This window comes from Apteryx rowi, unplaced genomic scaffold, assembly GCF_003343035.1.
Source record: "Apteryx rowi isolate R43461 unplaced genomic scaffold, aptRow1 scaffold_6, whole genome shotgun sequence".
Classification (NCBI taxonomy): domain Eukaryota; kingdom Metazoa; phylum Chordata; class Aves; order Apterygiformes; family Apterygidae; genus Apteryx; species Apteryx rowi.
The window spans coordinates 976,646-1,001,686 of NW_020450871.1; the positions used below are offsets into that span (position 1 = coordinate 976,646).

At 46.5% G+C, this 25,041-nt stretch overlaps 1 protein-coding gene across 1 annotated transcript in view; it reads left to right on the forward strand.

The window, feature by feature from the left end:
* CACNA1H (calcium voltage-gated channel subunit alpha1 H) overlaps positions 1 to 25,041 on the forward strand; it is a 253,608-nt gene that overhangs the window by 213,394 nt on the left and 15,173 nt on the right. Inside the window, exons 22-28 of the mRNA XM_026083083.1 lie at positions 517 to 642; positions 1,381 to 1,470; positions 2,646 to 2,859; positions 11,302 to 11,453; positions 13,515 to 13,624; positions 14,773 to 14,906; positions 15,478 to 15,548. Of these exons, the coding sequence (XP_025938868.1) occupies positions 517 to 642; positions 1,381 to 1,470; positions 2,646 to 2,859; positions 11,302 to 11,453; positions 13,515 to 13,624; positions 14,773 to 14,906; positions 15,478 to 15,548 (897 nt within the window). The remainder of the gene's footprint in view (positions 1 to 516; positions 643 to 1,380; positions 1,471 to 2,645; positions 2,860 to 11,301; positions 11,454 to 13,514; positions 13,625 to 14,772; positions 14,907 to 15,477; positions 15,549 to 25,041) is intronic.

Consider the following 25,041-nt stretch of genomic DNA (forward strand, 5'->3'; position numbering starts at 1 on the left):
GGTGGAGGTAACGAACTTAAATCTCATCAAAGGAAGATTTCAGTTAGATATTAAGAAGAAAGAGCCAGGCCTTGGAAGAGGTGCTCTGGGTGGGGGTGGCATCTGCTCCACTGAAGGTCTTTAGACCTCCCTCAGGAACAGCACAGGAAGAGCTATACCTGCCTGGAGGGTAGGGGAAGGAAAAGATAGACTCTCAAGATCCCTCCCAGCTCTGTGTGCTAGGATTTATGTGATAGGTCTTCCTCTAGAGAGGAGATTCTCGTCCTGCCAACAAGACAGATCAGGCCTTCAGGATCCCCTTCCTTCTTCTGTGTCTGAGGCAATGCACACCTATGTCCCAGGACCTGAGTTTTCACCGGAAGTGGTTTTCCTGCCTTGAATGTTAAGACAGGTGTCTGAGCTGGGAGACAAGAAAATGAATTTGAACTTAGCAAACAGCTCTACCAGGGGAAAAGAAATATAAATCAGAGACAGGCTTTCCAAAGTTTGTTTTTTGTCTTTTCTTCTCAAATGCAGCTTTTTAAAGGCAAATTCTACTACTGTGATGGTCCTGATGTGAAAAACATCACTACGAAGACTGACTGCACTAATGCACACTACAGATGGGTTCGGAGGAAGTACAATTTTGACAATTTGGGACAGGTAAAGTCCTCATTGCAGGGGGTTTCTCTACCAGGTTTTAATGGGTGAGCACTTTGAATGTATTCCTTGAGGAGGCTGTGGAACCTTCACCATAGGAAGTTTCCAAGAACAACGTAGACATTCATCTGTCGGAAGTGCCCCTGACTCAGAGTAGGAACAGACCAGGTCACCTCTTATGATCTCTTGCAGCCAGACTTCCTGGGATATACAATTCCTTGTTTATGCGAGATTGTTGTCTTAATGCCACTGTTTTTGCATGCAGTTCCTTGTGTATGGGCCTCAGTTGTCATTTTTAATCTCTTGACTCCTAGCCATTATGCTTGCAAAGGAAAATAATAAGGTACTTTATTCTGGCAAAAAAAAAAAGCAAGAGAGCCCATAGAAAGAACTGGGATATATTTAAACTTTTTGAAATCTCATACTTTTTCAAATCTCACGATATTTAGCCCAGCCTGACATGCTGATTTTTGATCACACTTTGGTGACCAGATAGTCTGGTGTGGCTGAGCAAAATTAAGCCTATATGTGAGGGAAAAGAAGTGTAACTGACCATAGTTTCCTCACTTTTAAGATAGATATGCAAATAGGTGAAAAGAAGACGCATTATGTTGCATTTCACCAACTCCAGGCCAGATGATGTGTTAGGAGCTGTGGACTGGTTTTACTGAGCATTGTCTATTATTATTTTCTTGTCTGGTGATTAAAACGCAGGACCAGTGTGTTTGTTTTTTCTTACAGGCTCTCATGTCCTTGTTTGTCCTCTCCTCCAAAGATGGCTGGGTGAACATCATGTATGATGGTCTGGATGCTGTGGGTATTGACCAACAGGTAGATATACTGCAGAGGTCAGGAGTGTTACTCCCTGGAATCCCATGCCTGGATGACTTTGGTGTTTGAAGCCCCAGGAAGGACCTCCTTGAGGTCCTGACTGTCCATCAAGTTAGCAAGGGTTTCCGCCCTCCACTGAGTATCTCTTACAGTAGCTGCAGCCCATGTAGTACACAGCCGAGCACTGATGGGGTTTTTAGAGTGATAGTGCTTGAGATGGGACACTGGGCAGCAGACCTCCCCAGAAAGATTTCTGGGACTTTCTTATGCAAGTTCATCAGAATGGCATTGACATGGTTATTGGAAAACTTACAAAATAAACCCTGTTTTGTCCCTACACCGTTGAAGTGCTGCAATAGGTATAGGAATAAGTCGGAATAGAAGAAGAGGGCAGAATAAGTTTTACCCCAGCCTCTGCTCTTTCTTCTTTTAAAACATACATGTTTAAATAGCTAGTGGGAGGAGGATCTGGGCCCTCCAGTTGGACAGGAGCTGAACAGGGAGGCAGAAGACGATGCCCTGGGGCTGACTGTGGTCAGACCAGAGCCACTCATTGCAGCATGTGCCATTGCACTATGGCTTTCTGGAAGGTACAATGAATTTGAGCAAACATATATGAGATGGAAAACTACCAGGGATGTTGTGAAGAAGAATTGCTAACTTTGTGTGGTGTGAGGCTTTAGCAAAGGAAAGCAAAGGGTGTTAGATGAGTAGTACCCTACTGTAGCAGCAGCAACACTTTGCACTTAATTTTCTGCTGCTTCTGAAGAACTCAAAACAATTGAGAAACATTACCATGGGCACATACCACAGAAAAATAAACTGAAGCCTATCTTTATCTAAAATGATCTCCCAGGTGGGATGATACACAGCCACTGAGATCTTGTAAGGGATTTATTTTAAGCTATATGAAATAAACTCCAAAATAATGAAATCCTGTAAGCCAAATTATCAGGGGAGGAGGGGGGCATTCCACAACAAAGGCAAAATTCTAGTGAGAAAAGGAAAGAGAGGAAAATGTTCTGGGAAAAATCACCTAACTCCTCCCAGCCCTCTCCTCCTCCCCACAGAAATCTACTGTGCTGTCTTGTTGCTACAGGGTACCAGATATCCCAACTTATACACATCGTGTCTTTGCTGCTTCTCTCTCCTTTTTCTCTTCCCCACTTCACTAGCCCATCCAGAACCATAACCCTTGGATGCTTCTCTACTTCATCTCCTTCCTGCTCATCGTCAGCTTCTTCGTGCTCAACATGTTTGTGGGGGTGGTGGTGGAGAACTTTCACAAGTGCCGGCAGCACCAGGAGGCGGAGGAGGCCCGGCGTCGGGAGGAGAAGCGGCTGAGACGCTTGGAGAAAAAGCGCAGGAGTAAGGAGATATACCTGTCTGGTCGGTAGACTGCGTTACAAACCAAAATCTTTCTGAGCCCTGCCTGCTCCCAAAGCAAGACTTTCATTTTCCTTTGGTTTTGTTTCCATGGGATTCAAGAGGCTGTTTTGCTTCGATACCTCTTGAGCGGTACCTTAAGTCTTGGGTTGCCAACACCCTGGAATTGTCCTTTACAAGCCTAGTGTTAAGCATTACCTGTTTACTTGGCTGGGGAGCAGATACTCCTCAAAGCAGAGTCCTCTATCAGTGATTAGCACGCTTTGCAAGGCAAAGGTGTCCCGAAGGTTCCCAGGCACCGAGCAGGTGCTCGTGGTGTGACTGAGTAAACAGTTGCAATGCTTGCTGCGCACGTAAAGGCCAGTCCCAAGGGTAGCCCTGTGGCTTAACGTGTCGCTTGCATCTGATGATGGTGGTGGTTTGATTTATTAGTTTTTTTCTCAGACCAAGTAGTTGCGATGCTTTTTAGCGTCCTGGCGCATGGCCCCGCATGCCACAAACATGCTGCATGAGGGCATGAACAAACCAACAGCCCTGGGGAGAGGAATGGAGTCCTGAGATGGGGCTGTTCAGAAAAGTCGTCTTTGAAAGATGTCCATTACAAGAGATGCTTGCCCCATCATGTGCTGGGGGAGCCCTTTAGTGCTGAACAATGTGCTGGGACTCAGTCAGTCCTTGCAAACAGGCTAGATGGAAATGCTGGCCAGATGCAGGGCCATTAGGATGCAACAGAAAACTTTTAGCTGAAATCTGATTCTAGTGGATCTATTAGGGATAGTCAAACCAGTCCAGGTCTTGTTTCTTGACCCAAGCCTTCCCAGGGGCCCTCGCGTATTAATTCTCACCTCCACTGCTCCTTGGCAGGCTCCACCAGGGACAAGCTGCTTATAGCACTGCATCTGGTGAGTATCCCAGAGATACTGCCGGGAACCCAGCCATATCAACTTCCCAGCCAGTTTTGTGCAAACAGGGAAAGACTGTGTTAGACATTTGCCAGCATCATTCAGAAGTAAGTGAAGGAACATAGCCTGGCCACTGTGATCAGAGCTGAGCTTAGTCAGGGATAAGGCTTGAATGCTTTCGGCCCTGCTTGCCACAGCAGCCCTGTGGCTCTTTGCCTATAGCTGGGCTGCACTGTGTAAGGGCTTAATATCTCCTCATGACAAACAGCTAGTTGTCCCCCAAACACGAAGCCATAGGTATCCATTTTCAGCAGGGAAAACTGCAGTTAGATTGAAGAGTCTTTTATCTGGCTGTAATGACATAGCAATCAGAGCCTTTGCTAGCAGAAACCTCAGCCCCAGCCAATTTCCTCCATCCATCCACACTTGAGGGAGAAGGCAGGCAGCTGGGTCCACCACGGCTCCTCTCCTGCTCTTCTACTCCTCTTCATTATAGTCATAGGAGACCTCAGCACTAAACATCTGCACTGTGGTCTCCACAGAGCCTTAATGGCAGATAGACCTGACACTAAGTAAAGGCCAAGCCCATTTCATTTTAGCTAGTCGTGAGTTAAGTAGCTGGGTTAAAATAAAACCCTGCCTAGATCAAGCTAGCCAGCTTCAAACAACAGTTGAATCTCTTCAGAGATTTAGAAGAGTTCAGATGCAGTTTCATTTCTCTTCCCATTTCAGTTTGTGAGTTTGAGATTCTGGCTAGGATTAGAGGTGGAAAATCCTGAAGACAGCATTTCCAGCACAGTAAGGCAAATAAGTTTTGGACTCTCAAGAGACCTCCTGCTTGCACAGAATTTCTACCCCAGATGTGCTGACCCAAGAAGAGGCTCAGATAAATTCAGATGTTATATGGAAAAAAAAAAAAAAAGCTTAAACACAGACAAAGAGCAAAAGCATCTTCAGAGAAAATAGATTGCTGCACGGGTAAGGAGGGACAGTTTAATCACAGCCAGTTGCTGTTCCTGATTAGTAGGTAAATCTTATTACAAGCCTCTTTGTGGCTCACTGCTCAGACACCAAACAGAGCCAGTCCCTGTCAAAGTGATGGACATTGTTCTGTTGCCCATCTTTATCCAGCTATCTTGAAGGATAGAGTCAAGGAGATATTTTAGACTACAGACCCAGGCACTGCACAGATGTGGAGCGTAACATTTCATCAAGAGCACACAGGGAGGAGGACAGCTTTCTGGAAGGGGATCAAGTCCAATATAGCAAACAAGAGTCTAAATGTTTGGTCATGTTTAGGCCTTCCAGGAGGTTACCTCATGATCATCTGGCTCTGAGGTCTCCTACCTGCCCCTGTTCAGCGTGGAGAGCTTGGCATCCAAATTTGAATTGTTAACAAAGTGAAATCACAAAGCAGATAAGCATCTGTTGTGGTTATTACTGTTATACATTTTAATGGCTCTTTTTATTTGAATGAGAGGAGTTTTCATCTTTTGGCTAATTTAGAAGACGAGGAGTTTGGCAAAAAATGGCAGACTCAGAAAGATGGGAGATGTGGTGGGTGCCGCGTGCGGCGGTGAGTCTCTGCTGAGCATCGGTGTGCGCGTGCCCGCATGGGACACCGCTGGTGACAGGGGGGGTGGCCTGCTTTCTCGGTGCCAGCAGCACCGGCTTCCTCACCCACAGTAAGGAATGGGTGAGAGAGGCTGGTCCCGAGGGGCTGGAAGGAGCACGGGAGACCAGTGTTGGTGCGGAGGAGCAAGGGGGCTGTGCTGGGAAGCCAGCAGAGAGCCACCCTTTCCCTTCAGCTGCCATTTCCAGCATAAGGGAAGGAAGAATTAGGGCTGTTTGTAAGACTAAAAGCTAGCAACTAGCTAACTAGCAAATGTACTGCCTGAGCAGTGTCCATCCGTCTGGGCACTCACCCCGTCTGCCTGGCATCTTGTCCTTGTGTCCCGTCACCTGTCTGCAATGTCCTCTGTGTGCAGCACCTGTGTGTGTTTCTGTGTGTTGAGGTCTCCAGGCATCTGTAGGTACCTACGGACACAGAAATGCACCGTTTAGACATAGCAGGTCCCTCTTGCTTAGCCTCCTTTCTCCTCTAGGCCTGCAGCGGGCCTTCCTTGAGCCCTGCCAAGCGCTCTTCGGCCGCCGCCGGCTGCTCTGCCGGTCGGCTCCCACTGCCGTCTTGGTGCTGTTACGTGGCAGAATAGCAGCCTCCTGCCTGCGTCCCTTCGCGTTCCCGGTGAGGGTGGACCGCCGCTTGGGACGCTGCTGCCACCTCGACGGAGCGTTTCTTTCAAGGCTGAGCTGTGGCTTCGAGCCACGGCTGGGGGAGGACAGCTGGGCCTGGGCTGCGATTCCTCTTGCTGCGGCGCTGCACAGCCGTATGCCTCGTCCCCGGCGGACAGGCGGGAAGCATCCTCACCGGTGCATGGGGAGAGCAGGCAGCGCTCGGTGCCTCTTCCCCACGCACGGACCAGGGAGCCTGAACATCACAGCACCAGCCAAAGCCACTGCAGGATTAGCCTGTCCTGGTTTAGGCCGGGGTTAATTTCCAGGCCTTTCAGGAACGTGGCAGGAAGGGATCTCTGAGCCCCACCTCGCCGCCTCAGACCCTTTCAGAAAGGTTGCTCATTCCCATCTCAGAGCCCGGTTCAGGAAGGGGTTGGGACAGGGTGACACCCCACACCCCTCGCACCTCGCCTCCCTCGGTTCCCGCGACAAGCGGCGCTCACAGTACCCGGCGATGGAGCCCTGCAGACCCGAAACCCAAGCGAGGCAGAGGCTCTCTGCCCTGCACGAAGGAGCAGCAGCCACCGCGGTGCCCAGCCGGCGCAACTCGGCTGCGAGAAGCTCGGCTGCCAGCGGCCAGGGCCAGCGCTGCGAGCGGGAGCTGCACGATGGTGCGTGCCCCTCCTCCCTGCCCACCCCTCCTCTTCCTCGCCGGTGATGTGGCAGTAATGAGACCGTCGCTTTGTGAACGCTTTAGAAATCCACGCGCCGCAGGCACTGTTTGTGTGCTAAGTACCTATAATAGTACTCCAGCACTGAAATAAGGCGGCGTGTTTGCCAAAATGAAATGAAAAAAGAGAACGGGGGTTGGATATGCCTTAGAAATGCATTGGATGTGTTTTTAAAGGCAGAACTGTAGGGCGTACTTTTTCATGTGAAGGTAAAAATTCAAGATAAGCTAAAATATTTCCCTGGCATAGTCACTACCTCCATCAGATATATCTTCTATGTAAATAAGTGTACTGTAATTTAATAATCCTGTGGCTCCTAGCCTTTTAATGAGGTTCTCAGAAGACACAGACTGAAACCAGCCTCCCCAGATTAAAGTTTTTGATTAAAACCACATGGATCAGCTTGATCTTCTCTGTGCTCAGGACACGGGGCCAAATGCAGCCCTCCTGCCTGCGCTGTGAAGCCAGCAGCCCTTGGCCCGCGGAGCAGATCGTGATGTCAGGTCAGACACAGGCAGTGCCGGGGGCCTCAACGGCTGCGAGCGAGGTCTGGAGGACACCGCATGCCGAAAGGAGCGCAGGCCCCGCTGGAAACACCAGCCGTCCGACACAGCCCGGGGAGGCCCGAACGGATGAGAAGAGATTGCGTTTCAGGTCTGCGACCAGGTCGCTGCTCCCTGGACAGACCCCGAAAGCTGAGAACTCAGAAAAGCCAAATGCTGCTGTTCCCAGGTTTCCTCTCTGCACACGAGGAGCGTGGCCACGGCCGTGTTTCTCTGACTGAAGCATTTCCCAGCAGAGAGCTGAACGAACGTCTAGGCATCACAGCTTGTGGAAGGAAGAGGCCGGTGTTGTTTTAAGACCCAGCGGAGCTGCCTTTCGCAGCACTGACTGTATGTCAGCCTTTCGCTCTAGGGATGAGCAATCATGGGCAGCACGCAGAGGTATTTAGCATTAGCCTGTCCTCTCAGTGCCTCAGCCATCCTGGATCCTGCAGAAATATTTGAGCTGTAACTAAAAATTTGGGCACCGTGTTTCTGAGTGTTTAATATTCCCAGCTAGGGAATTATCAAACCATCTTGCTTATTTTTTCCAGGCAGCTGCAGGTATAGAACTGCTCTGTGCCAAGCACACGTATAAACCCATTAGGGCTTTCTAATGTTTCATGCAGAGAAGAATAATGGAGGAGCTTTAGCTAGCAATTGTAATGCCAGCTGAAATGCTTTTTAGCTAGGAGACAGTGCTTCATTAATTTTCATGTCAGCAGAATCTCAAGTGAAGAAGTTTAAGTGTTCTTCAGGGAGGTGAGATTTAAGTATTAGCTGACATCCGGAAGCAGGGGCCAGAAAGGGGCATGGTTTTCCTTTTGTCTATGTTTAATGGTGTCTCCTCTCCCTCCCGTGTCTCCAGCAACTCAAGCCATCAGCAGCGGTTGATGGGGTAGTTGGCTGTGTTTGACGTGTCTGCCTGTTGGCTGACTGGAGTCTCATCCCAGAAACTGTTTCCTTGGAGAAACCTGGCACAGATTGTGTTTTGCCTCCTGTGATGAGTGATTTTCCTCGATTTCCCCCTTTTGCTGTGCCACCTCCGCAGCCCGCTGTCCTCCTCGTGCAGGCTCTCCTGTAGCCCCCACGTCTCTGAGCTGGGCAGGCGGCCGCGGTGGGTGCGTGCAGTGGGCTTTTACACCCAGACTGGGCGGAATAAGCTGGTATATTAAGAGGTGCAAATGTGTGTCTGTGATTGGGCTGATGGGGCCAGAGAGTTGCAAAGAGTCCCTTGCTGTGCTGTTGATCGAAATGAAATTCCTGTTCCTGAAGGGACCGGGAATGAGTCGTGACCCGGGGCTGGGGGCCGTGGAGCTCTGAAAGGCAGGCCGCCTCCGCGCAAGCACATCGGAGCTGCAGTGAAGCCGTGCGGCTGATCCCGCACTGCTTTCACCCTGCCGCAGCCCCTCAGCCTTCCAGGGGATTGCCCCAGCCTAACCTCAGCGTAGGCGAGAGCCGAAGCTGGCCTGTCCTCCCTGCACACCCCTGCGCACCACCCGCAGCCTTGCATGAGCAGTATCTCCTCTAATGGACATTGCATGGGTTACTGCACTGAGCATGACGGTGTTGTTGCATGTGCTTCCAAATGTCGTCAACTTTATCCCAGACTGTCCTTGTATGTGTGTCCCCGAGAGAAGTTTCTTTTTCATCTGTTGAGCTGGCTTCAGGGGTGTAGAACAACCTAACTGCTTAAGGCATTTCCTAGAGCCCCCTTATCCCAGCCCAGGTTAAACCTAGCCCAAGTTTTCTGGACAGCCAGTTGATCAGGCTTAACCAGCACTGAGTACTGGCAGAGGCTATAGATACAGACCTCTGAGACCCTTTCATGCCCTAAAGCAGATACTCTCCGGCACGGCGGCGGGACTCCTCTTTGCCGTTTGGATATCCAGCCCCTGCAAAGAGAGTGCTGTCTTGCTGACAGGCAGCCTAGAAGAATTTCTGTTCAGCAGCTTTACAGTGGAAGGTGTCTTCTTGGGATTATGCTTTATGTTAAGAATTATGCAAAGAGTTTATAAAATTTAATAAACAGCCCATTTTTTATTGAATAGTTAATCAGTGGCTGTTTCTGTTCAGTTGAAAAAGTAATTGCAATCACCTACAGCCTGTTTTCCCCATGTGCTGATAGCCAATGTTTTCACGCACTGCCCGTCACTGCTAATAGGCTTCTGAGATCCATTAATCAGCTGTTCATTAATAAATAGACCCTTAATATAATATTCGACTGTTTGGGGTATTCTTGGACCTCTCAAAAGGTGATTTCTTGCATTCCCAAGAAGACGTTTCCAAAAAAAAAAAAAAAAAGAGAGAGAATTTTGTAGTCCTGAATACACATGAAAGCATATTGTACAGACTAAAGTAAATATTTTGCTACAATATTTTTATTATTGGTTTTTAGACGCATCAGAGGATTAGCCAAGCTCAGTAGCAAAGACGAACATTCCAGTCCAAGATGACTGATAGCATTTAGGCACATAAGCAACACCAAAATGCATTCAAAAATAACTATGTTTGCTTTCATATTGTTTTTTCCACTCCCATTAGCAGAAAAAAAGAAGCCTAGGTGACCTCACTCAGAAAGAAATGTTTTTTAAATGTCTCCATTTCACTTTCAAGTACCAGAAAAAATAGTAGTTGAAAGAGAGCAGCAGATTCAGTTTCCTTTTATCCAATTTATTGTACAGTTTTGGACTCTAATCTGGCATCAGCTGCACTACAAAAAGAAAACATTTCAAGAGTCACTCCATCTGAAAGATATTAGCACAATGAGAGGAGTGAAAGATATATTTCAGGAGGACTGAGTGCTTTTGAACTTATTTCTCTCTTTATTTTTAAGGTTAAGCTACTTTTTTCATAGGTTCTCCTGCATTTAGAGCTGAATTTGCCGAAACATTTGCAAAAAACACCTATTAAGAACAATCGTGCTCTGACTTGGTGTGACCTGAGATGTCTTTTCCACTTGCAAAATCTACAGTAATGCTGAGTTTGGCCTTAAGTACACTCTTTGAATATTTACATTTCTTAAGTTTGAAAAGAATTAGACTCCATCAGAATGACCACAGCCATCCTGTGGTCACAGTCTAATTTTAGAGAGCCACAAGCAGTAAATACAATCCAGTCGCGGGGCAGTGTCCAAACACTTACTTTGGAACAGCCCCTGGAGCTTTGTCATGTGCAGAAATTTCCCCATTTCAAAAGAGATAAAGGAGGAGTCATGACCAGAGGCAGAGATATAAAACTGATGTGTTTGTGGCCTGAATGGTTTTTTAGGCGCAGCCAAGCCCTTGTTGTTATATTTGCAAAGGAGCTTGTGCTGCCAGTCTTTGTAGAGACAGATGCAGAGCACCCCACTCTGTTGCCATTGGCTCTACCCTGTGTGCCAGTAACCCTCACGCATGTGTCCTGCTTTGCCGCAGGCATTGCTGTGTTCTCTTTAGACCTTTATAATACACCAAAAGCCCACTCTCACTGAAGCTGAGTTGAGGTTTTGTTCTTATTTGTGTGGAACATGCCTGATGTCAGCTGGATTAGAAGAGATGCATGTCAGAGTTCCCACCAGCAAGACCTGACCTGGGCCTTTCCACCAAACAGGAGTTGAAGCTTTGCTGGGTTTGAAGCTTTTCTCTTGGCTTCAGGTCTTGTTTCCATCCTGCTTCTCGCCCTTCCTGGTTTGTGACAGAGTCCTGTTAAGTGAAGAGGTTGTTCGCTAGCCTGAGATGAAGCAGTAAGAACAGAGAGCACTTGCAAGAAAAAAAGTTGTCAAGGTTATACAGGTCACTTCTGCAGGCCCAAGAGGTTTGGCTCAGTCAGATAACCCAGCTACAGTTTTTGAAGGCCTCGCTGCTGGGTAGAAGTACTTGGCCGTTTCACATGGCTTGCTTGAATCAGTTCTTCAAAGGACCTTGCCCTGCATCCAGGCATGTGTAAGACACTACCAGCAGGTCCTGGTGTGGTTGTGATGACTGCCAGCGTGCTGCCCAGCTGAGCCGTAGGGCCTGCATTCATTGCCTTGCCTTTCTTTGTCTTTTTCTGCAGAAGCCCAGCGCAGGCCTTATTACGCTGACTATTCCCCAGCACGGAAGTACATTCACACCCTCTGCACCAGCCACTACCTGGACCTCTTCATCACATTCATCATTGGGGTCAACGTCATCACTATGTCAATGGAACACTACAACCAGCCGAAGGTAAGAGCCGCCCATCAATGCATGGGATGTGAAACACAGCAGCAGGGGTGGCAGTGGGCTTGAGGACCACATGCTGTTCCCATGGGATGCCAGGATCAGTGACATCGGCGAGGTCTGCAGCCGGCCCCACTTCCCTGGGAGCGTTCCCTGTCACTTGAGAGCCTCAGCAGACTTCAGACACAGTGTTGCATGTCCGTCTTCCTCTGGGGCCAGCTCTACCATTCAGGAAAGAGCCACTTGCAACAGCCGGAAACTTGACTCTGCTATCACATAGGTCAAGGCCAGAGCTTCTGAAGGCAGTGATCTGCTTTTGCATACAAACAGTAGTGCATCAGGCTCATGGAGAGTGAAATAAACTTGTACTAGAAAAAAGATCAGAGCAAATATTTCCTCTCCTGATCCCAGCAATGATTTATCCTCAGGCTGTAAAACAGTCCAGAGTGTTAGAATATTCCATTAATGGATATAAATATGAAGCTAATGCATGCAGAGCAAAAAGTTTCTTTACCTCAATGAATTTGAAGTAAACCAACTTCAAGTACAGTGATTTTTTTTTAATGTATCCTAAAATCCTGTTTTCCCAAGAAAACATTTGGCATAAATCCTATAGTCCATGGATTTGTCGCATATATAAACCTTCCATTATATCATCATTCACAGAGATCTAGGCTCAGTGTTTGCTTTTTTACTATTGCATGGTCTGCCAGGTAACCTGCAAATGCCTCCTGGAAACTAAGCCAAGGGGGCACGAAACCACAGGATAATGCGTGTGTTTTTTGCTTCTGGTCTGTGTACTTTTCTGCCCCATAATTCCTTTACGTAACAGCCTCTGTTTCACATGTAAATGTTATTTATCCAGATTAGATCTTATTTACACTTGTTTTATGTTCATGTAAAACACAGCAGTGTAAATATGAGTGCAAACCATTACAAATAATACAAGAGTTTAAGCTCAGGCAGTGAGCTTTATATGAAATAGTAAATGTGCCACATTCTTTTAAGGTAGCCATTTTATTTTAGGCGCTAGAACAAAAACAGAGAGTAGTGCACTGAGGAATGCCATCATCTGAAAAAGTGTCAGCTCCTGTTCCCAGAAAATCAGTGCATGTTCATCCTGCATATCTGGGGTCAACAAAGCACAGCCATCACACAACTATAAAGAGAAGAGTTTTCCTGTGGTCTGAGGCATCCTCTGTCACCAAAACAAAAAAGTCTTTTTCCCATACTCTATTGTCTTTTTATTTCCAATTGTGACTGTTTTGATATTCATTGTTGTCATTTTTTTTATTTGCAAGAGACTTATACTACATTTAACTAAATTTAATTTCCCTCCCTCCTCTCCCCAAATCCCTACCCAATGAAAAAAGCTGTTTTACTCTGCAACTATCTATTTTAAGGTCCATGTGAGATTCTTTTGCTATTGTTGGCCTCCAATTCCAATGAAATCCATTATAAACACTCATCATCTTAGAGTATAAACACTGTGAATTCCTGACTTCCGAGAGCAGCTCTATAGAGAGAGTGAACATTGCACCAAATATGGATATTCTTTTCCCAGCACTAGAGATGTAACATTTTTCAAGAAGGCACAATTTAATCTGTCTCCAACATTATTTATTTTTCTGAGTGTGTTAAGCAAAGCCATTGTCCTAAGGATTGCCATGCTGGAATAAAGAAATGATCCATCAAGTCTTTTATTCTACCCAACCCAAGGCAGTTCAGAAGAAGTAAACTTTATTAGATGGGGAAGGGGTAGAATTTTCTTTCTGTCCCAGATCCTGAACAACTTGTGCACTGAAGCTGGAGGACTGATAGCTCTTGTCATTTTTAGCACAGCTAGTTATTACTGCTTATGAGGTTCTTGTTTGCATCAGTATCTAATCCTTTATATGAGTTTCTCTGTGTGATTTAATGCAGTGTTTTGTAACTGAGCTCTGCAAGCTAATATGACATTGCTTCTCACATTTCCGTGCTTATGCCACCCTTGTGTTTGCCAGTCCCTCTGCAGTGGATCTAGGAAATGACAGCTTGGGCTGGACTAACTGGCGCCTCTCTTTTCAGTCCCTGGATGAAGCTCTGAAGTACTGCAACTATGTGTTCACCATAGTTTTTGTGTTCGAGGCAGTTCTGAAGTTGGTGGCATTTGGTTTTCGAAGGTTCTTTAAGGACAGGTGAGAGTGTTTTAAACTCCTTTGCATTTGGGATATAGCTGTACTGACCCAGTTTAGAAGCCAGATGCTGGGTAAATGTAGCATCACTGTACCAGCAGTACCGCATGCTGTGTGCAAGGAATTGCAAAGGGCTGTCTCTCCATGGGTGCAAACTTCATAGTGTAGGAGCTAAAAGTCCTAAGAATTGCTGTTCCTGCTTTGCAGAGGTTATTCAGGGAATCTTACAAAACTGTAGATTAAGGTTCCTTACCTCATGAACTGCCACTCTGCCAGGTGCAACTTGCTCAGCCTAGAGGTCTAGGCAAGCCGTCCGCATCAATCCAGACCTCAAAAGAGTAGTCATGGCAACCTAAAGTCATGGAGCCCCATAGAAGAAGTGTCCTTTGAAGTCCAAACCAGTCTTTTGATAGGCTGCTGGCTTTGTAAATCCCTTAGCAAACACAGAGGTAGTTGTGTTGGCAGCCCTACTGCCTTCAGATCCCAGCTACTGAGACCCACAGATTTCATTCTGCTGCACGTTCAGCCAGGAGCCAATGTGTGCGAGAACACACTGTGGTTTGGAGACCTGCTGGAGAGCAGAGTGAGGTCAGACACTTTTCCACACAGTCCTGGAAACCAGCTCGTTTGCCTCATATATTGTGACTGGATGGTTGGAAACTGCCCTGAACAATATGGCTTATTAGAGAAATTGCTTAGGAAAGGCACTCAGTTTCTTCACACCTTATTGGCTTTCCAGTGCTGGTGTGGAAGGTCCTCTGAAAGAGTTAGCCTATAAACCCGTAAAGACACTCAAGCAGAGTAACTCGAGATAGGGGATGTAACACGGGAGCAGCTGGTCTCTCTAGCCCAGTATCCTGTGTCTGAGAGTGGCTCTAAGTGGATGTCAGGGGAGGATGATAGGGACAGGGAAATAGAATAAGATGCCAGCCTACAGCAGTGTGTGGCTCAGAAACTCTCTGTGCCAGCTGCAGTAAGTTGATTTTGTACTGCCTAGAACGGAGGATCATTGGCCCAGGTAAGAGACAGGAGAGGGTTTGGGATTTGCCTGTGATTGTTATTAACAGACAGTTCTCTACTCCTGGGCATCTTTTTAGGCTGTCTATCCATGTTGGATTTTCCTTTTTGTCCTTTCTTTCTTTATCTGTTAGGTGGAATCAGCTGGATTTGGCCATAGTTCTTTTATCAATTGTGGGAATCACGCTGGAGGAGATTGAGATGAATGCTGCACTGCCCATCAATCCCACAATAATACGCATCATGCGGGTGCTGAGAATAGCCAGAGGTAAGGCTCGCTCTGTAGGTCTTCAGCTGCTCCTCCAGACACGTCAGGGAACAGTTTGGCCATTTGTTCTTCTAGTCCTGCTGTTTCAGTTAGATTTGAGAACAGTTATGAGATGAGGCTGCAGAATGTTGATGCAGAAACAAGCTAGGTGGGATTTCATTGACGTTTCAAGAGGGATCTCAGATTGGTCTCCAATTCAAACCTAGGATCCCAGACCTTTTATACTGATACCAAACAAGAGCAGGAACCAGTAGAGAAGGGAGGATCAGAGCTTGCGATGATGCTCTTCCCTGAGGAAACGTCTCCCCATCACGCTCTCATTTTCTTGCTAGGACATACTGGAGTTTTTGTGGCTTCTCTTTTACTGAAGTTCTTAATATCAGTTAGTGAGGGATGGAGTCAGGATACTTAGATGTTTATGGGCCTTGCAGGATGCAGTGAGCTTGCCATATGTGTGAAAGGATGCAAGAGAGATGTGAACCCTCCCTACAGGAACTGAATTAGGTTTTCTTTATGGTTTTGCTTGAGATATATCCCATCCCCACTGACTAGGTTCTGGTTCTCATTGTAGTGCTGAAACTGCTTAAAATGGCCACTGGGATGCGAGCTCTCCTGGACACAGTGGTGCAGGCGCTTCCCCAGGTAAGCCCCCAGACTTGATTCGTGCCCAGTTTGTTCCCCTTGGTGGACTGTGCCTTTTGGGACTGGGGACAGCTCTGTGCCGCTGCATTAGGTGCGCATGGGAAGCTACCTGGCAAGAACATCAGCTTTCTCCACTGCCACCAGTGCCTTGGTAGAGGGGTTGTGCAGAGTAAATCCTGCCCACATAGTCTGTGTTAGGTGGGAGAAACAAAATGATGGAAAAGGAATTAACGGAGAGCTAAGTGCTGTAGGCAGAGCTCTTCTAAAACACAGAATTCACTGGGGAGGTCAAGAAACACCAGGATAGACAGAGAAAGCTGTTGGTGAAAGCACTGGAAGTCAACAGCTTCCAGCTCAGCAGTTTTCTTTGTGAGGCAGAAGCAGCTACGTTTATTGACACTTATTGACAGAGGAGTTGCAGACTTTAAAAGCCAAATAGAGGAGGCATTTCTGAAAGTTAAAACCTTGAAGTGGGGTTTCAAATCACTGTATTCTCATGAGCTGCAAGAGGAACAATGATGCTGCCAGTCGTAATGATGTTTGATAGGATCCTTCAAATGCTCAGTTCCTGGGACCATTTTTTATGTATCAATTACTTCATTTGAAAAAAGAAAGAAATGTTTTGCTGACTTGTACTTTCCCCCCAAAAGATCTAAGGCGTATCAGAAGAATTACAAGTAGTTTAGGGTTTCTCTGGTTTTCTTATATCGTATGATATTTAAGCTATATTCTGCTAGTTTGTGGGTTTGGTGATCAGATTCCTAATCTTTCAATGCTCAGAGTTAGCCCAGCTGCCTACATAGTCCTATTTTGTATCACCAGGATCATGTATCCCATGCCAGACAGTACTGGAGGTGGGGAAAGGGACTGCAGACTTGCCTTCCCATTGCCCGGGCTCTTGTAGACTCATTCACCCCTGTATAAAACAGGGTGAAGATGCTCTGAGATAGAAAGGAAACATTTAATGCTACACATTGCCCAGAAGTAAGTGCCAACATGAGGTGCAAGGGAACTCCTGCAGCATTCTCCTGGGAGCTGGCAATTCAGAAGTAGCAATCCTGGGATCTGCAAAGATGGACAGGCAAATCCTTAGTTTTGAACCCCTGCGAGCTATCCCACAGCTGAGTTGTTGGAAGGGACTGCATGAGTGAGCCTGCTCCATTTGGTGTAAAAGCCAGTTACATGCCAGTATAGTGTGCCCTGGGATGGACTCGGCCATGCTGGGAGACGGCAGCACACAGCCGGGGCAATCCCGTCCTGAGCAGTTGCAGCTCTCCACAGAGGGATCGTGTTGCAAAGGCGTGATGGTAGCACTCCAGCTGGGCCAGAAATATGTGCCATGTAGACATCTATTGCGGAATAAGAGTGGCCCTATGGGAAGTAGTACAGCTACTATATATAATATCCAAACACACCTCTACAAGTTAATTGCTGAGTGCAAAGACGACCACAGTCTATTCAAAATGGCCTGGGAAAGAAGGGGAATTTCTTTTTCTTGGAAAGGCACATTTACTTTTCATCACTGCCATAAAGATGTTTCTAATCTAAGACATTTGCCTTTTGGTATTCAGATTTCCTTTTCAGTGAAGGATTTTGGCTGAGACTAAAGCATGGAATTTACCAACTTGACCCCTGTTTTGGCATTTCAAAAAAGTAGTTGACTTGTGTCTATTATTTTTCTTTCGAAAGCATTGTGATTACAGAGCATATTTTCTCTCTCTCCTTGTTTTTTCCCCCCAAACAATAGGGTGGCTGGAAGCCAGTTTCTTTGTTTCCTTGGGGTGTTTTTGCAGTTAGCATTCAAACCAAAGTCTCTTCTAAAGGGAAGTCCCCAGAGATCTTCCAAGCAGATCTTGTGTGGATAAAAATGCCATTTTGCCCTCCAGTGCAATTCAGAAAACAAGGAGGAAAGTTTGGGGAGACCTGTCCCACATCAAAAGCTACAGCTTTCATTTCAAAGGCAGGGGAAGAGTTCCTATCCCACTTAATTAAGGAGCCTAAAACCATAGTTAGAAAAACTTCATTGAATGTGTCTGCTAAGTGACAAGAAAAATGAATTCCATGTTTATCCATGAAATTTTGGGAGAAAATTCTTTGTCTGGAGTATGTTGAATGTCCATTTATGGCCTTAGCATAGTAAGGTATTGTCATTACGATACACTTTTTTTCTTTCTCTTTTTGATGATTTCCATCAGCTTCCTATTTGTTTTTATTCAGCAGTAGAGATAGCTTGAGGTACACCTAGAGAACCAACTATCCCTAAATGTGGGGGATGTCAGCATTCCGATCCAAGATCAAAGTTGTCATGACACAGGCTTAGTCTCCTCTCCTGGAACTTCAGGCTGACCTTGAGTTTCTGTTTCAGTGCAGGAAGAATTCCTACCCTACTGCAGCCTCCTTATCTGATAACCTGCTGTCTACCAGTTCACAGATGTCTTCTCTTCCACCAGATTTCTGAAAAAAAATGAGATTTGGAGTAGAAAAAATGAGGAGAGGCAAGAGAGACAGAAAGGACAGTCAGGGACAGATCTCAAAACAGCACCTTCTTTGCATTCCACCTCCATACCCTCTTAGCCCCAGCAAAGATTGGGCCTAGCTTGAATCAATCATCATGTTGTTGGCACAGGACATCTGTGCTTGTGCAGTGATGACTTTTTTACCCACTACTGTGCAGTCTCAAGGCAGCATCTCCTTTTTAAAGAGAAATCTGAGTTTTCCAATTTCACAGCTGGACTGACCAAGAGGCTGAACTGGTAGTGTGGCCAGGGTCACCTAGAAAGGCACTGCCAACCTCAGCTCTGAATCATGGCATACTGTTTTAGAAGATGAAAGCAACCTGTGATGGAGTCCAAAGTATCAAGTACTGAAATCTGAGACACTGGTGTAAACTTGAAATAGATCCACTGCTTTAAACTGAGCAGCTAAAAACAGACAGTGAGCTGGGCTAGCATGACCAAAACTGACTTCATCCCTCAGACATTGTCAGTCCCAGTTCAGCCAGTTCTGTGCTGCAGTTCACAGGCTCAGAACTCCCCTGTGACCTCGGAGGCTGGCTCCTTACATAATACAAGCCACATAGCTCAGATCTGAACTTTAGCGTGTCTTTTAAAAGCCACCCAGCGTTGTTTTAAGAATGGGAAGTGTTAGGAAATAAGTTCTTCCAGTAGATGTTTACTCTTCTTGCTAAAAAAAAGTGGTTTTAGTCTGCATTAGTCAAGTTTGGTTTTCCATTGGATTTCATTATTCTTTTTTTTTTTTGGGGGGGGGGGGAATTTCTCCTTTATGGTAGTAATAAGAGATAAAATAATTTTTTACAGTCTGGCAAACAGAGGAACATTAAGCTGCTTTAGTCTCTCAGTGCAAAGCAAGTTTTCAAGACCTGTTTCCAGTTTTTCCATGTCTTTATGATCTCTGGTCCCATTAAGGCTACGTAATGAATTATACCACTCCTGTGCTTCAGCTGAATATTCTCTTGCTTATACATCTGGTGGTTGCATCAGGTTTGTAAGCAATGGCTTTTCCTTAGGACTCCCATTTGGTGGGTAATCCTTTAGTCCTTTCCAGAAGCCCTGCTTTCCCAAGTGTGCAGTTCATTCTCTGTAGCATGACCTGCACTTTACTCTTAGATTTGTGACTTTGCATTTGACTGGGCTAAAATGCTCGTTGTGTAAGTGACTCCACCATACCAAGCAGTCCGGCTCAGTTGCACAGCACTTCTAGGATCGATTGGAAATAAGAAAACTTGCAGTCAAGCTAAGCTGCCAGTGCTGTTCCTGATGGACAAGCGTAGTGAAATCCAGTCCAGTTGCCATCTCGGCTCTGCAGGGCCAGCAACAGTTAATTGTGGAACTTTCCTATCAAATCCTATCAGCAGCAATAGTGACAACCACAAAGAGAGAAAAGATTTTGGCTGGTTTTCCATGGTCCTTTTTCATGCAATGATTTTACTTTAGAAAATCTGGGGTTTTTTAAGTCTACAGAGAATGATACATTTACAGAAATAGAAGACATAGTTGAGCAGCTAAAGGGTCCTGTTTTGCAAGGCGGTCTGGTTTTTCTTCTTCTTTTTCCTCATGCTCATTCTTATACCACTCTACTTCTGTCACAATGACTCCTGATTCGCACCACTCTGACTAAGAATGAAATCCAGCCCCATCTATCTAGAAGATCTGAGTTCTTTTTCCTTCTTTTTTTTCACTTGGTCTGTAGAAGGCACATTAATTAAATGCAGGATTGTACAGTATACCTCCTTCTTGTCTTCAAAGCTTGGAACTCCCCCCAGATAAAGTCTGTGCCAAGAAAAACGTGAAGAACTCCTCGTCCCATCAGTCCCCTGAAGGACAGAGTCTGTAGTTTGCTCCTGTCCAGAGTTTAACTCTTCTTGGTGCTGCAGTTCCTGTGCTTATCAGTTTCAGCTTTTGAAGGTGTTTTTGGCATTGTCTAACAGCAGTTATGGGACATAAACAATAGCTTGCTTTTGCCAGATGCTGAAAAGCCACAGTGATTGTAAAGCACAGACAGCAAGAACAGAAATGTCTCACCAGCAAGTCCTGCAGTTGAGACTGATTCTGGAAGATGGGTAGGTGTGTGCCATGCTACATACTGGAAAACCTTGCAGAGGTGCCTGAGATATGTCAGTAGAAAAGCAGAAATCATTAGGCAAAGAAACCACCCCTCTGCTGGCTCTTAGCACTGGTCGCTGTGGGACTGAGCAGATACACAAAAGGGGGAGCTCATTCAGTTCTGCTAATGGCCTTGTGGTTGCAAAAATAAGATGATTTTAGCCTCCAAGGTTGTCAGTCTGGCCCTTTCCACTAGTCTTGGAATCCACACAGATGGCATCCATTTTCCAAGCTGACAAATGTGTCCACTTTCTCTTGGGTCTTGTGCATAAATTAGCCTGTGTTTTCCTGCTTCCAGGCTTATTGCTTTGGCTGGAGAGTGCTGGAAGGAAGACGAGGAGGACTCATGTCCTTGAAAAGGATTGGCAGAGGCTTAGTTTTATGAGAAATTGCTCTTGACAAACATCCCAGGGAGCCATGTGTATTGCCTGCATGGACAACTGAAATGCCAAGGTGTGGGGCAGTGATGCAGAAATAATTGATGTCAGAGCAGCAAGATGCACAAGAGGAGCGGTAGTATACTTCAGCCAGTTATTGCAGGAGTGGAAAGGTGGAAGATATGTCTTTCATCAGTGCCTCACCCAGAGCAGGGAGAGGTAGAGGTCAAGGCCAGCAGGCTTCAGAGAGATTTGGGTTGGATCACACAGGCCAGCAGTGCAGTGTAGACGTGATGGTCATATCCGGGTGCTCACGATCAGTGTGGTAATAACTTGCCTGTAGCACTTGGCATCTCAGCATCCCAAGAGGCTTCCTGCAGTGGGTGAAAACCACTATCCCTGTGTCACGCACAGATGAGGAACAGAGGCACAGCAGTCCCCCAGAGAGACAACTTTGCTGACAGCAGTGTAATCTAATACAGAGGCAGACTGAGAAAAGGGAGAACTGTGCAAATCACAGTCATTATGTCCCTTTGACAGCACGACTGGCCTGGGCCCAGAAGGGAGCCTGCATCACAGCCCCTATAGCCTGACATCGGTTTGTATCACAACAACTTGCATATCAAGCTAACAACCTGGTGGAGTTGCTCTGCATCTCAGTGCCTACAGATATGGGCTTTTTCCGTAGTGACATAGATCGGAGGTCCAGCTCTGATGGCTGGACGTACAGTGGTGCTTAGCTACCGCAGTCTCACTTAGGGGGAAGCAAAAAACTAGACACAGTGCTAATGGCAGTTCTGTCTGCAATAGCCAAAGGAAACACAGCTTTCCCAGGCCACGCAGGGGCAGTGGAGGAAGGGTTTTGTCACATATGTGGAGAGGTGTGTTGATTTCCTTGTTGCTGAGCAGGTTGATTCCAGGGGTCTGCAAAGGTAGATCCCAGCTAGATCTGTGATCTGCCAAGCATACTGAGGGGAAGGGTGGTGCCTCATCACCCCAGGCTTCCCTGCTCCTCTGGGTGGGGTGGAGGACTCGGCCTCTCTCCCCCCAGACACATAGACGCTTTGGCCAGCAGTGAATTAGAGCCAAGGGGCAAGGGCGTGAAGGTCCATGAATTGCAGACATTCACCAGTGACTCCATCTTCTGCTGTGGCTTCTCTGAGGTACCATAGGGCACCAAGAACACCTCCAGGATGTTCTTCACCTCTGCTTCACTCCCCACAGGCTCCAGCCTCCCCTGGACACTGGAGCCACAGCAAATGATGGATGGCCCCTGCTGCTGGAGACTGGGGGGTTGTAGTTTTCTTTGCCCAGCCAAAGGCACCCAGGCCAAGTCGAGGGGAGTTTGATGGATAAACAGAGCATGGGCCGAGCTGTTCAGGGCTGCTAGAGCGGAACCACTTCTGCAGAGGCTGCCTGGGTGACGAGCTGCCAAAGATGTGATTGCTGACCAGAGCTGGATCTCTGGTCCCTGATGGAGAGTCCAGCAGAGGCATCCCAGCCTTTGGCTGCTGGGGAAATGTGCCTGGGTGTGCTCCTTCCCCCTCCTGTTCTCATAGCAACATGATTCATGCACGATCTTTTTCTTGTCTGGTCTCAGTAGATCTCAAAGTGCTTTAGAGACATTAATTACCTCCCTGCAAGGGTATTATAAACTGGTACGTTGAGTTACAGGAGAGGAATGACTCACTCAAGGTTGCAGACGCACATACAGTCTGCTTTCTCTGCTGCTCAGCAGCCCTTGGCTGACCTCACTGCCTGCTTCCCAGCCCATCTGTGGGAACTTGCCTTCTCCGTGCTCTGGCCGTGGTGAGGGCCATGGGCTGCACAGCTTCCCTCTCATGAGAGGCACGCCTCAGTGAGCCCCGGGCAAGCACAGACAACATATTCGATCTGCCACTCACTTGTCCTGGTCCAGCACAGCCAGAAGCTGCAAAAGTAGAGCAGGTGGTTTTGCTGATGCATCTAAGCAAGAGGTGAGCCATTTTGCTCAGCCACTGTCTCTTGAGCATCAAGTGTTCTTGGGCTGCTGAGAATCTCCTGCCCTTTCCAACCCCAGGAGCCAGTCCAGCTGCCAGCATGTGTCCGTGTGAACGTTACATCTGCCGGGGAATAGTCAGGGCAGCAGGATGCTCTCATGCTTGAGCTCTGGATTTCTAGATGCAGGGTGGGATGGAGTTTGACAGTAAAGCTGGTGCCATCAGCCATCCCGTGCTGCTGTCTCCCCCATATCTCTGCCGTTTTCCATGTGGCCACGTCTCCACATCAGCGTCAGATGTTCAGTCACTTCCCAAGGGATCCTGAGCTTTGAAACTGCCCATTTGAGTGCTCTCAGTCCAGGGCAGATGTCACCTTAGACACTAGCAAACAGCACATTAGTGAACACACTGCTCTTGCATTTTTAGAGCATGCACTTGGCTTTGATACATTGAGCATGTGCAGCAACCCTATGAATGTAAAGGAGTCTTTGAAGGACTAGTTATGAAACACGATTCAGTAATGCAAATAGTCAGCAGTCATAAACACACAATCTTGTTACAAATGCACACTAGATACTAGGCAAATTGTTTATCAACAAATGCCAGATCAGTTCAAAATTCTTGATCGTCAGTACTTCCGCATGCAAGGCTGTTATTCTTTATATATTGAGAGCTTAATAACAGTTTTCACTGGTAACCTGATAATAACTTTGATGTTAAGGTAAATTCTTTGGAATTTCATCAATGCAAAAAGTTTGCAGGTTAAGTTATTAGGTATTAAGATAACAGTAGGATATTCAGTTTATATGGTTCTTTGAAAAAAATCCAAGATCCTCTTCTGCAGTGCTACAACATCAGACTTTAATTTACGCTTAACTTAGAAAACTTGTTTATTGTTTTTATTTTCCTTCCCTTTAATTATTTGCTCATTTGCCTCCCCGGCAGGATGTGTGTGCACTTGTGTGCATGTGACTGTTTTCCAATGGGTTTTTTTTTGATTTGCAGTCATTTTGCAGACTACCTTCTAATGTCTTACAAATCATCAGTGATCCAGCAGATATGTCAGGAAACACTATTCCAGAAGACAGTACATGTAATGAAATAATCCAGAGCGGCCATCCACATCTCTGTATTATCTCTATTATTCCCTAGAGTTTGATGATAAAGTTAGTGGAATGGCAAAGCTCTACGTGTAGCAGCCAGTGTAGGCCTTACAACAGTTACAGTCGCCGCTGGATGATTTGACTATACCCATTTCTTTAATACAAAAAAGCCCTATTTCATAAGTGGTAGCTTTGTTAAAAAAGAATTTTATGATAGCAGGTATCGTACTGATCACCTTTCTAACAAAATTAGGCAGCATGGTCAAAATATCCTGCAACACAGGGACTATGCTCCCTCCCTCAAAATGGAGCATTTCGCTGCAAGATACCCCTTGAATCCCCCAGCCTGGCTACCTAAATCTTAATAGCTCATTTTTATGTAGGGATAAAATAATGCCCGTGGCACTGTGTCAGCCTGGAGAGCTTGGTCGCTCTCTCTCTGCTACAGAGCTGTAGACCCAAGGCATTTAAAAGCCACAGGACAGGTAAATGTGGCCAGAGTGGCAGGTCAGATCCACGTGGTTAGCCAGTCAGGGTTTTCTGCCCTTCGTGCTCTCTGAATCGCAAGCAGTTTCTGCTCTGCAAGGTGTTTTAAAGGCTTAGAGCCCATGTAGTGATTGACTCCAGTGTGGATAATGGCAATGTTGTTTATTAATAAGCTTTGTGTTCTTTTTAGCATCATTGCTCTTCTATTACCATCCGCTCCAGCCACTTTGTAAATGCATATTAATACCTAATAGCAGTACCCAGCGCAATGTTCATACTGCAAGTTGCCAGCATCTAAGTGACGGTGTATGGCATAAGGCTTTACTTTTTAGGCATTGAAGGCTTTGCATGCCTTAATATTCGGGTAGTTCTTGTTGAGAAATATCTGTAAACATCTGTGGCAAGACAAGAAGAGCTTTACCCCTACCTTACTGGGGCACATGTTCCTTTTCTGAATGCCCTTCAGGCCAGCGAGAGCTTTGAAAACCCTCCAGGTCCTCCTGGTGGTTTGAGCCATGTCTTGTCAACGTCATGGTCTTGAAACCCTCAGCCTCCAGGCTCCAAATCTCCAACCTGGCAAGCAGAAGGAAAAGGCCCTTAAAACTCAAACTGGAGCAGCAGGTCACTTAAACTAGCGTGGCACTCAAGTGCAGTGCTAAGTGCCACTGAGGCTACAGCTACTGCTTGGCCAAATTACAGATGAAGGCAGCATCCCTGTAAGTGGAAGGGGGGGGTGGGGAGGCACCATGCACAGAGGCAGCTTTGCTCCTGGGAACATCTGGTCCTTCACCCCCAGGGGAGGCTCCTCTCTGAGTCTGTTGAAGCAGAGCCATGAAAAAGGACCGGAGTATTGGAAGTCAGGGGAGACAATGATTGACCTCTGGCCACCAGTCCCTCTTTTACTTGTATGTAAAATGTGATGGAGC